Genomic DNA, 19,476 nt, shown 5'->3' on the forward strand with positions numbered 1-19,476 from the left:
TTAAAGCACTACTCTAATAAATATAAAAGAAAAGGAAGCTATACTTCAAAACACATACATATATGTTTATATATACAACACATATATATAAAAATATATATATGAAAATCACATTAAGGTATGAGAGGCAGCAAGTAAACTAGCAAAAAAAATTAAAAGAAACCTCAACAACCCCTTCTCTCTACCCAATTTCAGAGACCTCAACCCTACATGATTCCAATCATGTAAAACATTTACCCTTTATAAAAGCTTTAAGGGATTTCCATGTATAACACATAGAAACAGAAGACTTTAGAATAGTAGCATCAGTTATAGAGGAGTTACAACTTTTGACAATTTTTTTTTTTTTTTAAATAGCAGCTTTAACAAATTCACTAAAGAAAAAGAATAGTTTAGGTGCTACTGCTTATGTACACATTGCACAAATGGCAAATGTAAGTTGAGGGCTGGAGGGGGCAGACATTCACTCTCACAAAACCATATTTTATATATATATATATGTATATATAAAATAATTTTGTTTCTTAGGAAAGCAATACCAAGAGTTGAGGACTCAAAATTGTGTATGAGACAAGAGATAGGAGTAGGGTGTGCAAAATAAAAATCTAGTTTGCCATGCTTCATATTCAAATGAACCAGCTACATGAATATTTGAATGTCACTGGTAGCATCAGGGGAAAAAAATGTGGCAAGGGAGGTAGAGAGAAAAATGAAAGTGGCGGTGGGAGAATAATAAAAGGGAAAGACGGTTCCCCGATGGAATGAACTGTAAAATATATACAGAGATGCATATATATCCACTGTCAGTGTAGATCCAGATATATATGCATATGCGGTATGCATGTATATATGTAAAATACACAGATAACTTTTACAAGAATACATGAATGCACATTAATTTTTTTGCACACATCATTGTGAACAATCACTTTGATTATTCATATAGGTGTAGTTTTTTTTTAAAAAAACCTTCATTTACTTTTTCTTTACTTTTTTTTTTTTTTGCAAAGAGTTGTGCTGCCAAGCAACTTGAGGTAAAGGCATTAAAAGGGTTAGACTACAAGAAAGTGAAAACAAAACAACCGCGATACTTCCTACAGGAGACCGCACAAAAAAGCAGTTGGCTGGTTTCATATTGCATAATGGTGCTGTGTTCCTCGACGAAGTAGACAATCTTCCTGCATCAACATGAAATCAGACCCTGGCCCCCAGGCAGTGTTGGTTTCTGTATGGCTGGAGGCATCCTCACCCAGCTGACTCCACTGGAAACATAAGTTGTATGTCGATTCATCTTCCAGTTCTTCCTCTCAGAGAATATCCTTAGACTTTTTAAGCAAAGTACATTGTGCGTAAGGTATCCTGGTGAATCTGTACAGCCTTGGCAAGAGCTTGTGGATCTCGTCCATTGCTCTGTCCTGAAACGTGACTTCCTTCAGCACTGTAAGGAAAGTGGCAATGAGCACAAAACCAATCCCTATTCTGATGTAATAATTCTGAATATTATTTGTAGAAAATTTTTTAAAATTAAAAACAAAGAGGCCAGTGTAGTGAACTCTGACATGTCTGTCATCTAGTTTCAATAATTATGAACTCGACGCCAATTCTGGCTTACTTTTCTCACCTCCCCAGGATTATTTAGAAGCAAATCCAAGACATCCTACAATTTTGTCTGAATATATCACTTTTATTACTGATAATCTCTCCCCTGAACTAATGGTAAAGCAACAAAATCACTACCTCACACTATTACCAATAAGCCTAGACTGTACATCTTAATAGGAACCCTCACCTTGGACAATTAGTTCTATCAGTGCTTTTTATTTGGCTCCTTGACTCTTTTCATAGCCTGTGGAATGTTAATTCTAAGTGGCAGTACTTTATGGCAAATAGAGAGGCACATATATGCTCACTTACACATAAACACTTAAAAGACATTTCCCAAGAAAATCCTAACACCCAGAGCATATTTGGATTTGGGTGAGAACCTGTACTTGTTACGAGTCTATATTACCTGTCATGTTCTTTGTCCACGAGATGGTATCTGGCTCTAAACGCCACCAGGTGAGCATAATACGCTGGTGCAGGTATAGAAACAGATCGTGTGCAGCGCACGTAAGTGTGGCAGAGCTGGTAGGTGAGCAGCTGAAGTTCATCTGCAGTAAAGCAGTTATCATCCCACAAAACATGATAGTGTGAAGGTCGGCTGGTACCCTATAGGAGGCAATGGAATATTCTGCTGATTTCTAAACTTCTAAATAAATATTTACCACAGCTTTGTACATTAACAAAATACATCTTAGTTTAATAATCCAGTGGGGGCGGGGGGGAAACACAACATTTAGCTGATTCTGGGTATATATCCAAAAGAAGTAAAAACAGGGACTCGAACAGATCTTTGCACACCTGGGTTCAAAGCAGCATCATTCACAATAGCTAGGAGGTAGACACAATTCAAGTATCCACTGATGGCTGAATGTATAATAAAGGGTAGTGTGTGTGCGTGTGTGTTTCTGTATATATAATGGAATACTATTCAGTCTGAAAAAGGAAGACAAATCTGCCACATACTGCAACATGGATGAAACCTGATGTTTCCAAGGCACAGTCCTTTAAGTGATAAAGGACAACTTTTCTGTTTCTAAAGCTTATGTTCTTAACATGCGCGTATGTATGCTCAGTCCTGTCCCACTCTTTGTGACCCCAATGACGTGCCAGACTCCTCTGTCCATGGGATTTTCCAGGCAAGAATACTGGAATGGGTTGCCATTTCCTTCTCCAGGGGAATCTTCCAGATCCAGGGATTGAACTGGCATCTCTTTGTGTCTCCTGCACTGGTAGGCGAATTCTTTACCACTGTGCCACCTGGGAAGCCTTAAACTTTCATGATGTTATGCTAAAACCAGTCACAAAAATACAAGTATTGTGCAATTCATTTATATGAGGTACCTGAAATAGTGAAATTCACAGGAGACAGAAAGTAGAATGGTGATCACCATGGGTTGGAGGGAGGTGGGAATGGGGAAAAGTGAACGTGAAAGTTGCTCAGTCGTGTCTGACTCTTTGCGACCCCATGGACCATACAGTCCGTGGAATTCTCCAGTAGAGTTCCACTATGGAGTGGGTAGCCTTTCCATTCTCCAGGGGATTTTTCCAACCCAGGGATTGAAGCCAGGTCTCCCACATTGCAGGCGGATTCTTTACCAGCTGAGTCACCAGGGAAGCCCAAGAATACTGGAGTGGATAGCTTATCCCTTCTCCAGGGGATGTTCCTGACTCAGGAATCGAACCAGGGTGTCCTACATTGCAGGTGGATTCTTTACCAGGGAGTTAGTATTTAATGAGAACAGAGTGTCTGGAAAGATGAAAAAGTTCCCGAGACAGAAGGTGGTGTGGCTGGACAATAATGTGAATTACTTAATGCCACAGAACTATACACTTGAAAAATAGCTACAATGGCGCACTGTATGTTATGTGTTTTTTAAAACCCAGAACATGTAACTGAGTGCCTATATATTAGTTACTATGCTACAGACTGTGAATTGCAAAGAAAAACCAAGCAAACAAAGTCAAAAGTTTGTCCTCTCTTGGAAACATAATTCAGTGGAGTAAAGGAAACAGAGCATCTATGATTATAGAACTGCCAGTAAGTAGTTCCAGTATTACTGGTACTTAGTCCTGTATAAGAATACCAAAGGAAGTAACTTTGAGAGTGAGCCCTGAGGGTTCTTCACCAAGAGAGCAAAGAGGGAGATTTGGCCTTTCGGGGGTGGGTGGGGTGAGCAGACACTAGAGACAATGAATGGCCTTAACAAAACACAGGGGGCATAAAACTCCATGGCAGATTTAGGGAACAGTTAATTGACTAAGATGAAGAGAATATGGAGCCTACGGAGAAAAAAATGAAATTGAAATGAACATCTGGAATGAGACTGAATGATATGTTTAGGGATTTGAACTTTTATCTGTAGGCAGCAGGGAAAGCTCTGCACAGCTTTGTTTAGCAGGAAAGACTTTAGGTGCGATAAGACTGGGGGTTTATAAAGTATCAATAACGTCAGTAGTAATATGGAGGATGGTTTAGAAACAGAATCAGGATGGAGCAGAAAATAGAAAATCTGAACAGAATGATTACTAGTGATTGAATCAAATTGATTTTGATGACGAGTAATCAAAAATCTCCCAACAAATAAAAGTTTCCAGGACCAGATAGTTTTCCTGGTAAATTTTACTAAACATTCAAGGAAGAATTAACACCAATCCTCCTCAACTTCCAAAAAATAAAAGAGGAGGAAACTCTTCTAAATTCATTTTACAGGGTTAGCTAGCATCACCCTTCTACCAAAACCAGACAAGGACGTCTCAAGAAAAGAATTACAAGTCAATATCCCTGATGAACACAGACACAAAAATCCTCAACAAAATATTAGCAAATCAAATTCAACAATACATTAAAAGGATCATAAACGATGACTGAAAGTGAAAGTCACTCAGTCGTGTTCAACTCTTTGCTACCCTATGGACTGTAGCCTGCCAGGCTCCAGCTCTGTTCATGGAATTCTCCAGGCAAGAATACTGGAGTGGGTAGCTGTTCCCTTCTCCAGGGGATCTCCCCAGCCCGGGGATTGAACCTACTAGGTCTCCCACATTGTGGGCAGATTTTTTACAGTCTGAGCCACCAGGAAAGCCCAGATTTATTCTAGGTTGTGAGGATGGGTCAATATCTGCAAATCAGTCAATGTGATTTGACCATATTAACAAAATTAAGGATAAAAATCATATGATCATTTCAATAGAGGCAGAAAAAGCATTTGACAAAATTCAACATCCGTTTATAATGAAAATTCTCAACAATGTGGGTATGGAGGAAACACACTTCCTTTTCTCCGTGGACATGCTTTGCAGCATGGGGGTCCTTAGTTCCCCAACCAGGGATCAGATCTGTACCCACTGCAGAGAAAGCATGGAGTCTTAACCACTGGACTGCCAAGGAAGTCCCAAGACTTCTCTTTTTTATTTCAGAGAAGTTTGAAATTATAATAAATCTGGGAAGACATATAAAGAATGGTCTTTGGTCCCTGTGAAATACTCCTGGTTATTTGCTGACTAGAGTGAATTTTCAATTTGGTGTACCCCCAAAATACTGGTCCCTAAAGTTTCTGGTTAAATACATTGGAGAAATAGTCCTGTCTTGAAAATTCATAATAACCACTTGCATGTGAATAGCTTCGAAAAGTTCTAAAGTAAAAAAAAAACAAAAAACCTCACCTGTTTAATCAGCATTTCTAAAATTTACATGAACAGAGAATCTTTTTCTCCCCTGTGTTATATTTATTAAGAAGTTATAGCAGTAGTGTTCGGATACATGGAGGGAAACATGAGGTTAAAATATGTACTGAAATGATACAGATTTTAGCTCAGAAGGTACTTTTAACTTTGTTTTGTTGACTGTTACCACCCACCATAAAAATGTACCACATTGCTTGTAAAGAGGAGCAGATATAAGAACATATATAAATGAATGGGACAATAATTTTAAAGCCCTAAGAGTGAAACGGGGGTTAGTGTATGTGGAACATATAAAGCTTTAAGATACACAGTTAAGTGTACCTTCCTGAAGTTTCTATTTTAATCAACAGCAAGTAGACTAACATAGTTTAGGGCTACAGATGTCTCTCAGACATCATGGGAATGTGGATTCACTCTCTGTTGCTGAGCAGTTTGAGAAGCATTGAATTACAGCTTATGTGCTACCAAGTATAGCTAACAAATTGACAAGAAGATTTTCTGAAAATAAGACAAGACTTAAAAAGTTATGTAACTGAAACTTAAAGTTTGTAATTCTACAACTAAACTCTCTCACATGCTCAATATCTGCCAATAAATGACAAAGTTTTCTACGAAGTATTATTATCAAAAAGAATATGTCAAAGGAACAGTCAGGTTACATTAAATTGAAGACCCAGCTTCAGGAGATGACTTCTATTAAACTACTTATATTCTGGTTATTTTCTAGAAATAAGTCCTTCTCCATGTGAAAAAGGGGATACGATTTAGTTACTGAGAGTTTCATCTAACTTCAGATGTAAACAATCTGAAGTGTGGAAAAGAATATTTTTTTCTCCTTTTTCTGAGATGCAGAAGAATGGAAGTTCCTGAACTGAATCACTTCACCGAAAGTCTGGGCTTACCTGTATCCCAGCATGACTACAGAGGTAAAAATCAAACTCATACGGGTGGGTAATGTCTGTGTCGACCGTTGTTCCAGCTGGGATATTGCCACTTCTTCCGACCTAGATTCATTTGGTCAAAATTTAAACAAACAAGTCAAAGGTAAAGAATGCATCTGAAAGCACTTTAAAAAGATATAAATACACAGGCTGATCCCATGCTTCACTACTTGCAGCTTGAAATAATACTTGAGAAGGCATTAAGAGCAGGCCTCATTCTAGTCCTAGTTCCTATTCTTAAAAGTTGCTAAAAGTGAGAGCTGATCAACAAAGTTTTATTCATCTCCATAGATGCTTAGCTGGTAGTTGATCCCAATATGGGTTGAACACTTAAAAAAATTCTTTAAGAAGTAACTTTAAGTGCTCCAATTTATAACATCCGTGCATGGCAGGTTCTCTGAATGTGTAATTCTTATGAAAATTAGCATTTTTCTCAGAGAACCCTATATTTTTAGAGTGAAAGGATGCTGACAACAACATAAGCTAGAGTCACCATTTGGTAGCTATTTATATGTCAGGATTTTACATACATTATTTCTAATTCTGATAATCCTGCAAGTTAAGCATTCCCATTTGGGGGCAAACTATGGCTCAGGAATATAAAATAACTTGCCCAGTAGCATACAGTAAAGGCCAGGACAGACAGTCAAACATGGAAATGACTACAAAGGCCCTATTTCTTTTATTTCCTATTAGCAGGTTCAACATCTTATAAGGAAATAGACACCATGGTTGTCTCTAAGTAATGCATGATGTGAACGAAACAGGTAGAAGTTCCTGATAATGAAAGGCTCCCAACAAAACAATTCAAAATGCATATATATACACTTACCTCTAGCTCCTTTTCCCTAACACATTTAAAATCATTATAAGTCGAGGTTTATAAGGCTAACAAATCAGAAACTATCCTACTGACTCAGATATTCTTTCTGCCGTGTGAGGGAACACCACCAGACGTGGGCTTCAGTTACAGCCTTGCAGGGCAGCCAGCTAGCCTTCCCCAACTCACAAAACAAAGAAAATAGTCCACAGTCTTACTAAATTATGCCTATTCTTAACACACAGATCTCCTTTTAATACATATATAAACAGTTTCACTCTGTTTACAGGGGCAGCAGAATGCCTGGGTTCATATCACAGTGCCACCGAGTCTCCAGTCATGAAATCTAGGACACACTGCTTTCCTTGCTGTGCCTATTTCCTCATTTATAATGATCTCTCATCTATTATGATTAGGAGGTATTGACAGCAAAGGTGAAAGAGAAGCAAATAAATGAAGGAAAGGCACAATTAAACACCAGTTGCAAGAAATAATTAAATCTAACTTAGAATCCAACTTCTGAAGAAAGCTTTGGTTTCCTAGGTATAGAAATGTAGCTAGTAATTTGGGGCAAAGGACTTTAACAACATGGAGGCCAGAATAAAACTACCATTACTGCTATGAGAGGTGTGGTAAAGGACAGTATTAAGAGCACCCTGGAGCAACACTGCCTAATAAGCTTGCCTAATTTGAGTCCCAGCTCTGCCCAGCACTAGCTTTGTAACCTGGGGAGGTTATTTAACCTCCATGTGGCACAGTTTCCTCCTGTGAAAAATGGGGATAATAATAATAAAGTACCTCATAGTGTTGTTTGTGAGGACTAAATGAGTTAAACTTATAAAAAAGACCCAGAACAGTGCCTGTCATCATGCCCTCTTTCTCTATCACAAAACCATTACCACCATCCTACAACCAGTTAATTTCCACCGAGTGCTCAGCATGTGCTAAGCACCATTCTAAGTATATTAACATGTTTTAATTTTAAAAAATTCTTTCAAAAACCCAAAATAAGGCAAATATTAATGCTATCCAAACCTTGTTTAGAAAAACAAATAGGCACAGAGATTTTAAGTTATTTGCTCAAAGTTATACAATGAGTGCAATCAAAGACCTGGTATCAAAATATATACCAAAGACAAGACACACTCTTCTCTTCCTCAGTCTTTTCTAATGATCCCCCTTCCCAAGAGGACACTAACCCTTGCAATCCTCAGATTTCTCTGCTCTAAGGTGCGCAACACGGAGGCAGAGCACTGGGAATGAAAGTTAGCGTGCATGAATTTTCACTAATCACTCTAGAATGTCCCTTATTTATAAAATTAATTTTTACAAGAGATTTTGAAACTAGGACGTAACTTTTTCTTTCTGAACATTGAAGGAAAATATGAATAAAAAGAATAATTTTAAAACTCTAAATTTCTTCACAACAACAAAAAAGTATAATGGGATTCTGAACATTTGGAGTGCTCCCAGAAATTCTAGGAGGTTAAAAAAATTATCCTGTTTTGATGCCTCTATACTCATAATCAAGCTGTTTTGCTGTAACCTACTACCATATGTTAGAAATCCTGCTGTTGGCAGAGAGCCTTTGTTAAGTGCTCTATGAACTATATGATATAACCTTTGCTTGGGACAATAAGTGTTACAACAGACGCAAGATTACCCTTTCAGTTCTATCAGCACAAAACAGTCGAGTGTGGTGTCTCTTCTGAACTACAATGTAGGTTATTCCAGGTTGATAGTCTTTCTCCAAACTGATGCAGGCTTCTCGAATTGCTAGGAGTTCATAATATAATACCTAAAGAAGATCAAATGGGAAGATTTGATAGAGTCAGTTCTATACATACTTCAAAGCAAGATACTGATTTAGACTCAGTTTCTTAACTTATTAATTTATAGGTTTACACATCTACAATAAACACTTTAAACGGGAAAATCTAAGGAAGGGTCAAAATTTGACTGTAGGAGCTCTAAACTTAATTAAGGCTTCTAACTTCAGAACTAGACACCACATTATAAATACAGTACCTGATATAACCATAGTATGGGAGAATCCCGGGCAACCAACCTGCCTGAACTGCCCCTCTGAAACACCATCCCGATAGAAGATGATACGAGTAGGCTTGAACCGAGTTGACTTATAAAACTGAATGAGAAGTTCTCGGACCATGGAAGCGAGGTCCTGGATGATCTCCTGTCGGGGTCTCTGAACTCTTACGGTAGCACAGTATCTGCTTGGGTGGGCATCCATACTACCTACAACCTAGGTTGGAAGAAGTAAAGAAAAAAATTAGAAATTAAGGTAATCAAAAGTGTATGAAGATGAATTTTACCACAAAAAATAGGAAAAAAAGTACCTAGATTACATTTAAATGTGTATTTTACTATAACCTTAACAATCACTGTTCATTCGGAAAGTAATGAAAACAGACAATTCCAGTGAAGAACAGAATAAAAGACCCAGTCTAGGGTCAAAAACTATTTTCCTCTAAGTAGGCTGCACTTTACATTTAACAATTTGATTCTAGTTTACAGGTGTTGCTGGTAAACCTAAATATTGGTAAAGAGAGACAAAAAGATGTGTATAAAGAGAACAAGAGGAAGAAGAAAAGTGAAAAAGAGGATCCATTCAAACACCTGTGCTTCCCTGACAGCTCAGCTGGTAAAGAACCCTTCTGCATAGCAGGAGACCCAGGTTTGATCCCTGGATGGGGAAGATCCCCTGAAGAAGGAAATGGCAACCCACTCGAGTATTCTTGCCTAGAAAATTTCATGGACAGAGAAGTCTGGCAGGCTACAGTCCATGGGGTCTCCAAGACTCAAACACGATTTAACAACTAAATCACAACCATTCAAACACCTGATTTCTCTTACAATTTAGCAAACCACCCCAGAAGTCATGATTTTGGCATCCTCTTTTGAGGGCTTCCCTGATAGCTCAGTTGGTAAAGAATCCGCCTGCCATGCAGGAGACCCTGTTTCGATTCTCGGTTGGGAAGATCCCCTGAAGAAGGGTAGGCTAGCCATTCCAGCATTCTCGGGCTTGCCTGGTGGCTCAGCTGGTAAAGAATCCACCGGCAATGTGGGAGACCTGGGTTCGATCCCTGAGTTGGGAAGATCCCCTGGAGAAGGGAATGGCTACCCATTCCAGTATTCTGGCCTGGAGAATACCATGGACTGTATAGTCCATGGGGCTGCAAAGAGTCAGACATGACCAAGCGACTTCCACTTTCTTTCACTTTAAGAACTGTTATGCTTCCTAAATTTTAAAAGAATTTTTCCTGTTTTACTGCAATGCCCTAGATAAAAAGTCCTGACTCTATATTCAGTCTGATTGTGTTGTATTTATGCTTTGTATCTGGTCACTGGAGAAGTTAATATTGGTTTTGAGAGTAGCTATTTTAATTTTTTCTTTCTGTGTCTTAATATTGTTGTGTTTGCAGCCCATGCATTGCAATTAGTGAGTAGCCCCCACTTACTGCAACTAGAGAAAAGCCTTTGCAACCACGAAGACCCAGAACAGCCAAAAATGAAAATTAAGAAAGAAATAAAGGTAGGCAAGAGATAGAAGAGGCAGATGTTAAGAGAAGCAGTATTAAAGAATTCAAGTGCAAAGTATTAAACTGGACAAAGGTGAAGATATTTTATACTGAAAAAAAGCAATGCACCAAACTTGTATGTGATACATCTTTCTGTAACAATGATATGACTGAAATACATCAACTCTTTGAATTATAAAAAGTAACTGAAAATATGCAATTATGGAGAGGCCAAACAGACAAATTTCTGTGTAGGACACAGAAGAGCTGAGTAATACAATTAATATACTTGATCTAATAGATATATATGGAACCTGTAGCCTCTGAACTAGAGAATAATCATTTTTTTAAAAAATCCAAAGAACATTTGAAGTTGGCTCCGGACAGATCTATATAAAGATACATAATCTGTAAAACTTCACAAATGTATTTTTAAAACTTTATATATATTTACAAAAGTTTATTTCAAAGAAAATGTCATTGAAATTCAGAAAGTTAAAATCAAAATGTTGATCTTCATGTAAACTGGAGATAAGATAAACCTGCCTGATACTCACAGCAGCAATAGAAGGCTTCTTCCCATCACCAGCTGGCGGATGAGTGACATCTGCTCCCAAAAAGATCACTGGTTGCTGGAACACAGAAGGTCTTAAACACATTTTTAACAAGAGTTAGATAAATTTTTTCATTATGCTTGCATCTGTCTCACACTAGGGCAGCACAATTCCAAGTTGTTGGTATAGAACAGAGAAGATCCTTTTCAGACAGTTTCTGCCTTAAGCAGCTGTGCTGATGGTTGTAAACGGCAGTTGCTGCTAGCATTCTTCATAATAGGCATAAAATGATAAAATTTCCTCATATTAACCCATCAATTTATATCAACCTTTCTTTAATCTACTTACATTTTAAGCCAATGGAATCTTGAAAGGAGATAAAGAATCATTAAATCACACTGGAAGGGATTAAGGGAGTCTACTACTTCCCCGCCCGTGAACAAAAGTGTAAAATTTGAGTACCATATATTTAATACTCATAAAGTAGCTAGTGGTTCATTTTATTTTAAAATTGTATTCTTGAAAGTCAAATGACTATTTGTCTTAGTTCTTGGGCTTGATAAAATCCTATATTCATCATATTTATGAATCTCATATATATTTAATAGCGATGGGAAATAGAGGCAGTATGGAAAAACAGGAAAAAAAGAGCTTTTGTGTCAACAAGACATTTAAGATTTTAGAGCCCTAGTCGCTTCAACTATTAAAAGGAAACCTATTGTTTGATTCTCCAAATAACATTATGCCTCTTCCCCAGCACCCTATTTCTAGGTCATCATGTCTCATACATCCTAAGAGCTTTTAGACATGACGGCAATGTAACAGTAACATCTGTTGTCCCACTGACCCCAGTAATTGATATGAGTTATTTAACTGATTTACTTAATTGACATGCCCCCTCTGGTGGCTCAGACGGTAAAGCGTCTGTCTACAATGTGGGAGACCGGGGATTGATTCCTGGGTAGGGAAGTTCCCTGGAGAAGGAAATGGCAACCGACTCCAGTACTCTTGCCTAGAAAATCCCATGGATGGAGGAGCCTGGTGTCCATGGGGTCGCAAAGAGTCGGACACGACTGAGCGACTTCACTTTCACTTCCTCCCCTAATTTGTGGGCTTCCCTGGTGGCTCAGCTGGTAAAGAATCCACTTGCAATGCTGGAGGACCCCTGAGTTGGGAAGATCCCCTGGAGAAGGGAATGGCTACCCACTCCAGTACTCTGGCCTGGAGAATTCCATGGACTGTATAGTCCTCGGGGTCGCAAAGAGTCGGACATGACTGGGCGACTTTCACTTCACTTCACTTCTCCCCTAACCCCACCATAAGTCCCTAAAGGAGGAAGAAAGCCTTCCCTCACCTTCTAGGTGAGTAGCCTCATGACATCTGCTTGAAGATGACTACTGGACTTCCCTGGTGGCGCAGTGGATAGGAATCCACCTGCCAATGCAGGGGACATGGGTTTGAAAATTCCACAACGTCGCAGAGCAACTAAGCCTGTGTGCAACAACTGCTGAGACTTTGCTCTAGAGCCTGGGAGCTGCAACCACAGAGCCCACGTGCTGCAGCTACTGAAGCCCGAGCACACAGGGCCTGTGCCCTGCAGCAAGAGAAGCCACCGCAGGGAGAAGCCCAAGCCCCACAACAAAGAGTAGCCCCCATTCGATGCAACTAGAGAAAGCCCGCCTAAAAGCAACGAAGACCCAGCGCAGCCAAAAAAAAAAAAAAACAAGAAGGTGACCACCAACAATGAAAAGGTTTTACAAGCTGGATGCATCTGAAAAATAAAGTTCTCAATACTTTCTAGTGAGAGCTGAGGAACTTTGCACACTAAATGAAACTGGGATTTTTCATAAAGCAGTCTGTTAAATTTTGCCAATCAAAACTCTTTACTTTTTGCCAAAATTTCTACTTATCTCCTATGGCAGGAATCATCAAAGTTGTCTCTTACATAGGTCTTAGGTATGGCTGCTGCTGCTGCTGCTACTACTAAGTCACTTCAGTTGTGTCCGACTCTGTGCGACCCCATAGACGGCAGCCCACCAGGCTCTGGAGTTCCTGGGATTCTCCAGGCAAGAACACTGGAGTGGGTTGCCGTTTCCTTCTCCAATGCATGAAAGTGAAAAGCGAAAGTCAAGTCGCTCAGTCGTGTCCAACTCTTAGTGACCCCATGGACTGCAGCCTACCAGGCTCCTCTGTCCATGGGATTTTCCAGGCAAGAGTACTGGAGTGGGTTGCCACTGCCTTCTCCTAGGTATGGCAATACATAGAAAAATTAAGGTATGAAAACTAATGGAAAAAAATGAATATCTTATTAGGTGATTAGCTTATCTTACCTTTGATGAGGTACAAGAATATTATTGATCCCTCCAAGTTTAACATTTATCTTCAGGCACAGGTTTGAGAGAGTTTGAGGGGATGTTTTTATTACATTCTTGACTTGAACACATTGTGTAGCCATACCCAAAAGTGTATCTCCGACACGTTTCACCTCCGCTAGGAAACAAATACAAACATCTCTAGTTAAAAAGGTCAAATTTTACTGACCATTAAGCTGCTTTGTATGTTTCCCCCTGTGAAATATATCACTGTATTACAAGATACCCCAAATTATACCAATACTAAAACAATGTTATTAAAATTTATAGCATACTGTCTTTTTTTGGGCAACGCAGCGTGGCTTGTGGAATTTTAGTTCCCCGACCAGGGACTGAAGCTGGGCCTGTGGTAATGAGAGCCAACTAATCCTAACTACTGGACTGCCAGGGAATTCCCTATACTGCCTTATTTGATTATATAAATGTGTAGTGTCTTGAGGTCATTCAAGAGTGCAATTAGTAGTATAATTTCTATCTTAAATATTTTAAACTGATGTCTAGCCAATTAAAATAAACTAGATCTTTCAAATTAACTGTTTCCAGGATTTCTGAAAACTCCGTTCTAAAACAGACAATTATAAAATATGAAAAATTATCCTAAAATACAAAGTATACTGCCTTGAAGATCAGCTTAAGCATTTAGTGATAATTTTTCCAGTTGTTTTCTTCATATATAAGAAAGTATATTTTTGTCTTCAGGAAAATACTATAACCACAACTGAAAAACCACAGAGAAAAATATCATACCTAAACCCTTATTAGTATTTAATTGTACTTTCTTCCAGTAATATTCTCATCTGTATTACTTTAATGCAATTATAATCACAGTATACTTACAGCTTTCAACTCTATTCTCCAAAGTTTAATTTAGAAATATAGAGGTATTACAGTATACAGGCTTTTATCCTGTCCCTTTCTTTATCCTGTTTCCTTTTCCTATCTAACCATTCACACAATGACATATTTTTGAACTGAATATAGGTTTCTATTATTTCATCAATAATATATCAAATAAATTTCTATTATTTCAAAGAACATTATGAATAACATCTTTGTATATTTACTTTTGTTTGGTTGTGTGACTATAGCTTCAGGATAAATTTCTATAGGTAGAATTTTTATAGATACTGAAAAATCACCCTCCAAAAAGATTTATTAATTCATTTAACAAATATTTATTGAGTCATTTGATACATGCTAGCACTGTGTGAAGCTCTGGGGATACAATGCTAAGTCAAGAGAGACACTGTTTTTGCCCTCATAGAATTTATAGTCTAGTCACAGAAACAGGCATCAGTTAAATAATTTTAAATTTAACATCACAACTGTGAAACAACATAAAGGAGTGGTAACAAGGTGCTAAAAGACAATAAATGTTGGAGAATTTGACCTTGTCAGGGAGGTCAGGAAGGGATATCTGAACTAAAAAAGAATGTGTATTTACTTGGTGAAGGGTGGAAAAGAGTTATGAGAAGCAATACAGGTAGAAGGAAGAGGGTAATCGAAGAGTTCCTGTGGGGAAAAAAGCATAAAGCAAGAAGATGAATTCTGAAGAGGTAAGAAGACATGTTCATAGATTAGAACATGCAAACCCTTGGAAGATAATCTTAAATGTCAATTTTATCAATTGCATAATGAAAAACTACTGAAGTGGGGGTGATAGCTGCTGCTGCTGTTGCTAAGTCGCTTCAGTCGTGTCCGACTCTGCGTGACCCCATAGACGGCAGCCCACTAGGCTCCCCCATCCCTGAGATTCTCCAGGCGGGAACACTGGAGTGGGTTGCCATTTCCTTCTCCAATGTGTGAAAGTGAAAAGTGAAAGTGAAGTCACTCAGTCATGTCCGACTCTTTGCGACCCCCTGGACTGCAGCCCACCAGCCTCCCCCGTCCATGGGATTTTACAGGCAAGAGTACTGGAGTGGGTTGCCATTGCCTTCTCCTGGGGGTGATAGGGAAGGTGGTAAAATCAGATCTGTACTTTAAATCCATCAGAGAAATGAGGTAACAAAGCGAACTGTCAGCCCGAAACAGGTGAATACAACAAATCACAGTCAAGATCAGCTTATTACAAGCAGAAACTGATGAAGCCATTAACTGCAGGAACAATTAAACACTAACTCCTGGGAATTCTATGGCAGCCCAGCGGTTAGGACTCCCAAGCTCTCACTGCCAAGGACCAGGGTTCAGTTCCTGGTCGGGTCGGGGAACTAAGATTCCACAAGCTGTGCAGTGCGGCCAAGAACAAACAAAACAAAACAAAACACACACACAAAACCACACACACTGACTCCTATATCTCAAGTAGAAAACCCAAGCAATCCAAATAAAAATGAGCAAAGGATTTGAATAGACATTTTTCCAAAGAAGACCTACAACTGGTCAACAAACACAGGAAAAGATATTCCACATCACTAGTCATTAAAGAATGCAAATCAAAACCACGATGAGATACTACCCCACACCCAACAGGATAGATAAAATAAATGACAAGTACTGGCAGGAATGTGGAGAAACTGAAATCTTGCCCATTGCTGATAGGAACGTAAAATGGTGCAGATTCTGTGGAAAACAGCAAGGCAGTTGCTCAAGAAACTAAAACAGAACTACTATATAATTCAACAATTTCACTTCTGGGAATAGATCCAAAAGAAGGGAAAGGAAGGACTGGAACAGAGAGCTGTATGCTCATGTTCAAAGCAGCATTATGGTGGAAGTAATCCAAGTGCTCACTGATGGATGAACAGATAAAGTATGGATATACATGCAATGGAATATCATTCAGCTTTAAAAAGAAAGAAAATTCTGATACGTACTCTAGCATGGATTAACCTAAGGGACATTATACTAAATGAAATAAACAGTCACAAAAGGACAAATACTATTATGACCCATTATATGCGGTAACTAGAATAGTCAAATTCATACAATCAAAAAGTAGAATACATGTTTCTAGGAGTTGGGAAGGAGAGATGGGGAGTTAGTGCTGAGTTTCAATTAGGGATGATGAGAAAGCTCTGGAGATGGATGGTGGTGATGGCTGTACAACATGAATATACTTGATGTCACTGAACTGCATACTTGTTAAAATGGTAAATTTTATGTTTTATATATATTTTACCACAAAAAAAGGGGGAATAAAATTCTTATACATACTACAACATAGATAAACCTCCAGGACATTACCCTAAGTGAAATAAGCCAAGAACAAAGGGATAAGTATTGTACGACTCCATTTACACAAGTTACTAGAATAGGTAAATTCACAGAGTCAGAAAGTAGAATAGAAGCTACCAGGGGTTGGTGGGTAGGGGAATGGGGAGTTATTGTTTAACAGGTACAGAATTCTGTTTGAGATGATGAAAAAGTTCTGGAAATGAAGAGTAGTGATAGTTTCACAGTGCTGTGAATATACGCCACTGAACCGTGTACTCCAAGATAGTTAAAATGGTAAATTTTATGTTATGTATATTTTACCACGCATACACACCAAAACTTGTTAAAAAATAGTTAATTCAAGAAGATCCTATGAAAACAGTATATCAGAAAGAATGAAAACTACAATCAAAATTTGACACCAGGGCCTTTCTTGGTGGTCCAAAGATTCCAGTGCAGGGGGCACCGGTTCCATCCCTGGTAAGGGAACTAAGTGCCCACATGCTGCACAGCAGGGCCAAAAACAAAACTGACACCAAGCAACTGATTGATAGAAGGCATCACCTATACCAACGTGAGATAAATGTAGAGATTCCAGGGTTCTGGCCAAAGAGGGAGGGCTACAGTGGAGGCTGAAATACCGGCATCAGCACTCAAGAAACAAATATTAAACTTAAAGTGGCAAATCGATGAGCTTTTCTATGAGAAAAACAAATAGGATGAAGGCTATGAAGGTGCTGAAAGACAAGAATTTGAAAGATAAGAATTCCAGAACAATTTAACAGTTTAAACTATGTCAGTGGATAAACTGATTTATAAGTAAATATAAGAAAAAATATATATATTTAAAGTGAAGGGGGCTTTCCTGGTGGCTGAGCGGTAAAGAATTTGCCTGCCAGCGCAGGAGACATGGTTTTGATCCCTGGTCTGGAAGGATCCTACGTTCTGCAGAGCAAGCAAGCCTGTGAGCCACAACTACTGAGCCCATGCCCTGCAACAAGGGAAGCCTCTGCAGTAAGAAGACTGCACGCCTCTAGAGAGTGGCTCCCGCTCGCCGGAACTGGAGAAGAGCCCACCTAGCAACGAAGACCCAGCACGGCTGAAAATGAATAAATACATTTTTTTCATAAAGAGGAAATATGACAAATAAGAACTAAGGGAATCTATTGACAGTAGACCTGCCTTGAAAGAAATGATAAAAGTATGTTTTCTAGAGAGAAGGAAAATTATATAGGTTGGAAGTCCAGACCTATACATACAAAAAAAGGTCAGAGAAGGAATAAATAAACAATAAAATCTTTTATATTCTTATTCTTAATTGAACTAATAGTTGTTCAAAATAATAATAGCAACAGTGTATTATATGGAAACGAATGACAGCAATACTGGAAGGGACAGGAGGGAGAAATTGGGAATATTGATACTCTATTATAAGGTATCTACGCTATCTGTGAAGTGGTACAGAATTATTGAAAGCAAACTTAGATTACTAGTAAAAGTATACTGCAAACTTTAGGGAAACTACTAACATTTTTCAAAATAGAATAATAGAAAATGCTCATTTAAAACCATAAAAGGGAGAAAAAAGGGAGAAGAGTGAAAAAAAAACCAAAACTAAGACCCAAACTACATGTTGCTTGCGTGCTCAGTCATTTCAGTCACGCCCAACTCTTTGTGACCCCATGGACTATAGCCCGCCAGGCTCCGCTGTCCATGGTTTCCCAGGCAAGAATACTGGAGTGGGTTGCCATGCCCTCCTTCAGGTGATCTTTCCAACTCAGGGATGAAACTGAGGTTTCCCACATTGTACGTGGATGGTGTCAGGGGTCTTACCCTACTGTCGTGGAAAAGCAGCGTGTCCTCATGGTTATGGCTAAGGAGTAGCAGAAACGTCTGCTCTAGTAGGCAGAGATCCAGTTTGTGATCTCTTTTACGTGGAGTGTTACATGGAATGTACTACCAAAAAACTGAGCAGATAGCAGGATTTGTTGAGTTATCCCAACACACACAGGTTAAACCTATGGTCAGCCAGGTTCAACATGTGAAAATCAATTAAAGTAACTGATCCCATTTATATGCAACCAGTCAATCCTAAAGGAAATCAATCCTGACTATTCACTGGAAGGAATGAAGCTGAAGCTCCAACACTTTGGCCACCTGATGCGAAGGGCCAACTCATTGGAAAAGACCCTGATGCTAGGAAAAGATTGAAGGCAGGAGAAGTCGACAGAGGACAAGCTGTTTGGACAGCATCACCAACTCAATGGACATGAGTTTGAGCAAGCTCCAGGAGATGGTGAAAGACAGGGGAGTCTGGCATGCTGCAATCCATGGGGGTCCCAAAGAGTCGGACACGACTGAATGACTGAACAAACAGACTGATCATATTAAGAGAAAAAATTGAAAAATCATATGGTCATATCAAAACATGTAGAAAAAAAATCCATCATCCATTCATAATACAAACTCTCAGCAAACTAGGATTAGAGGGAACTTCCTTAACTTCATAAAAAAACAACTAGAAGGTTTACAGCTTTCATGTTTATTGCTGAGAAACTAGATGTTTCCCCCCTAAAGTCAGGAACAATGTAAGGATGTCTCATCTTACCACTGCTATTCAACATCATACTGGAAGTCCAAGCTAACGCAAGGAAAGGGATATAAAAGGAGACTGGGAAGGAAAGAATAAAACTGCCTTTGTTCACAGAAAACATGACTGTCTATGCAGAAAACCCCCCAAACTGACAAAAGCTTCTTGGAACAAGGAAGTGACTTAGCAAGGTTACAGGATACAAAGTGAATATACAAAAA

At 38.8% G+C, this 19,476-nt stretch overlaps 1 protein-coding gene across 1 annotated transcript in view; it reads right to left on the minus strand.

Moving 5' to 3' along the window:
• Positions 1 to 1,329: 1,329 nt before the first annotated feature.
• AGO3 (argonaute RISC catalytic component 3) overlaps positions 1,330 to 19,476 on the minus strand; it is a 113,747-nt gene continuing 95,600 nt past the window's right edge. The window contains exons 13-19 of the mRNA XM_068966319.1: positions 13,471 to 13,630; positions 11,144 to 11,234; positions 9,116 to 9,310; positions 8,711 to 8,845; positions 6,189 to 6,290; positions 2,012 to 2,211; positions 1,330 to 1,438 (exon numbers count right to left, since the gene is read on the minus strand). Of these exons, the coding sequence (XP_068822420.1) occupies positions 1,330 to 1,438; positions 2,012 to 2,211; positions 6,189 to 6,290; positions 8,711 to 8,845; positions 9,116 to 9,310; positions 11,144 to 11,234; positions 13,471 to 13,630 (992 nt within the window). The remainder of the gene's footprint in view (positions 1,439 to 2,011; positions 2,212 to 6,188; positions 6,291 to 8,710; positions 8,846 to 9,115; positions 9,311 to 11,143; positions 11,235 to 13,470; positions 13,631 to 19,476) is intronic.

Source organism: Capricornis sumatraensis, chromosome 2, assembly GCF_032405125.1.
Source record: "Capricornis sumatraensis isolate serow.1 chromosome 2, serow.2, whole genome shotgun sequence".
NCBI classification, from domain to species: Eukaryota; Metazoa; Chordata; class Mammalia; order Artiodactyla; family Bovidae; genus Capricornis; species Capricornis sumatraensis.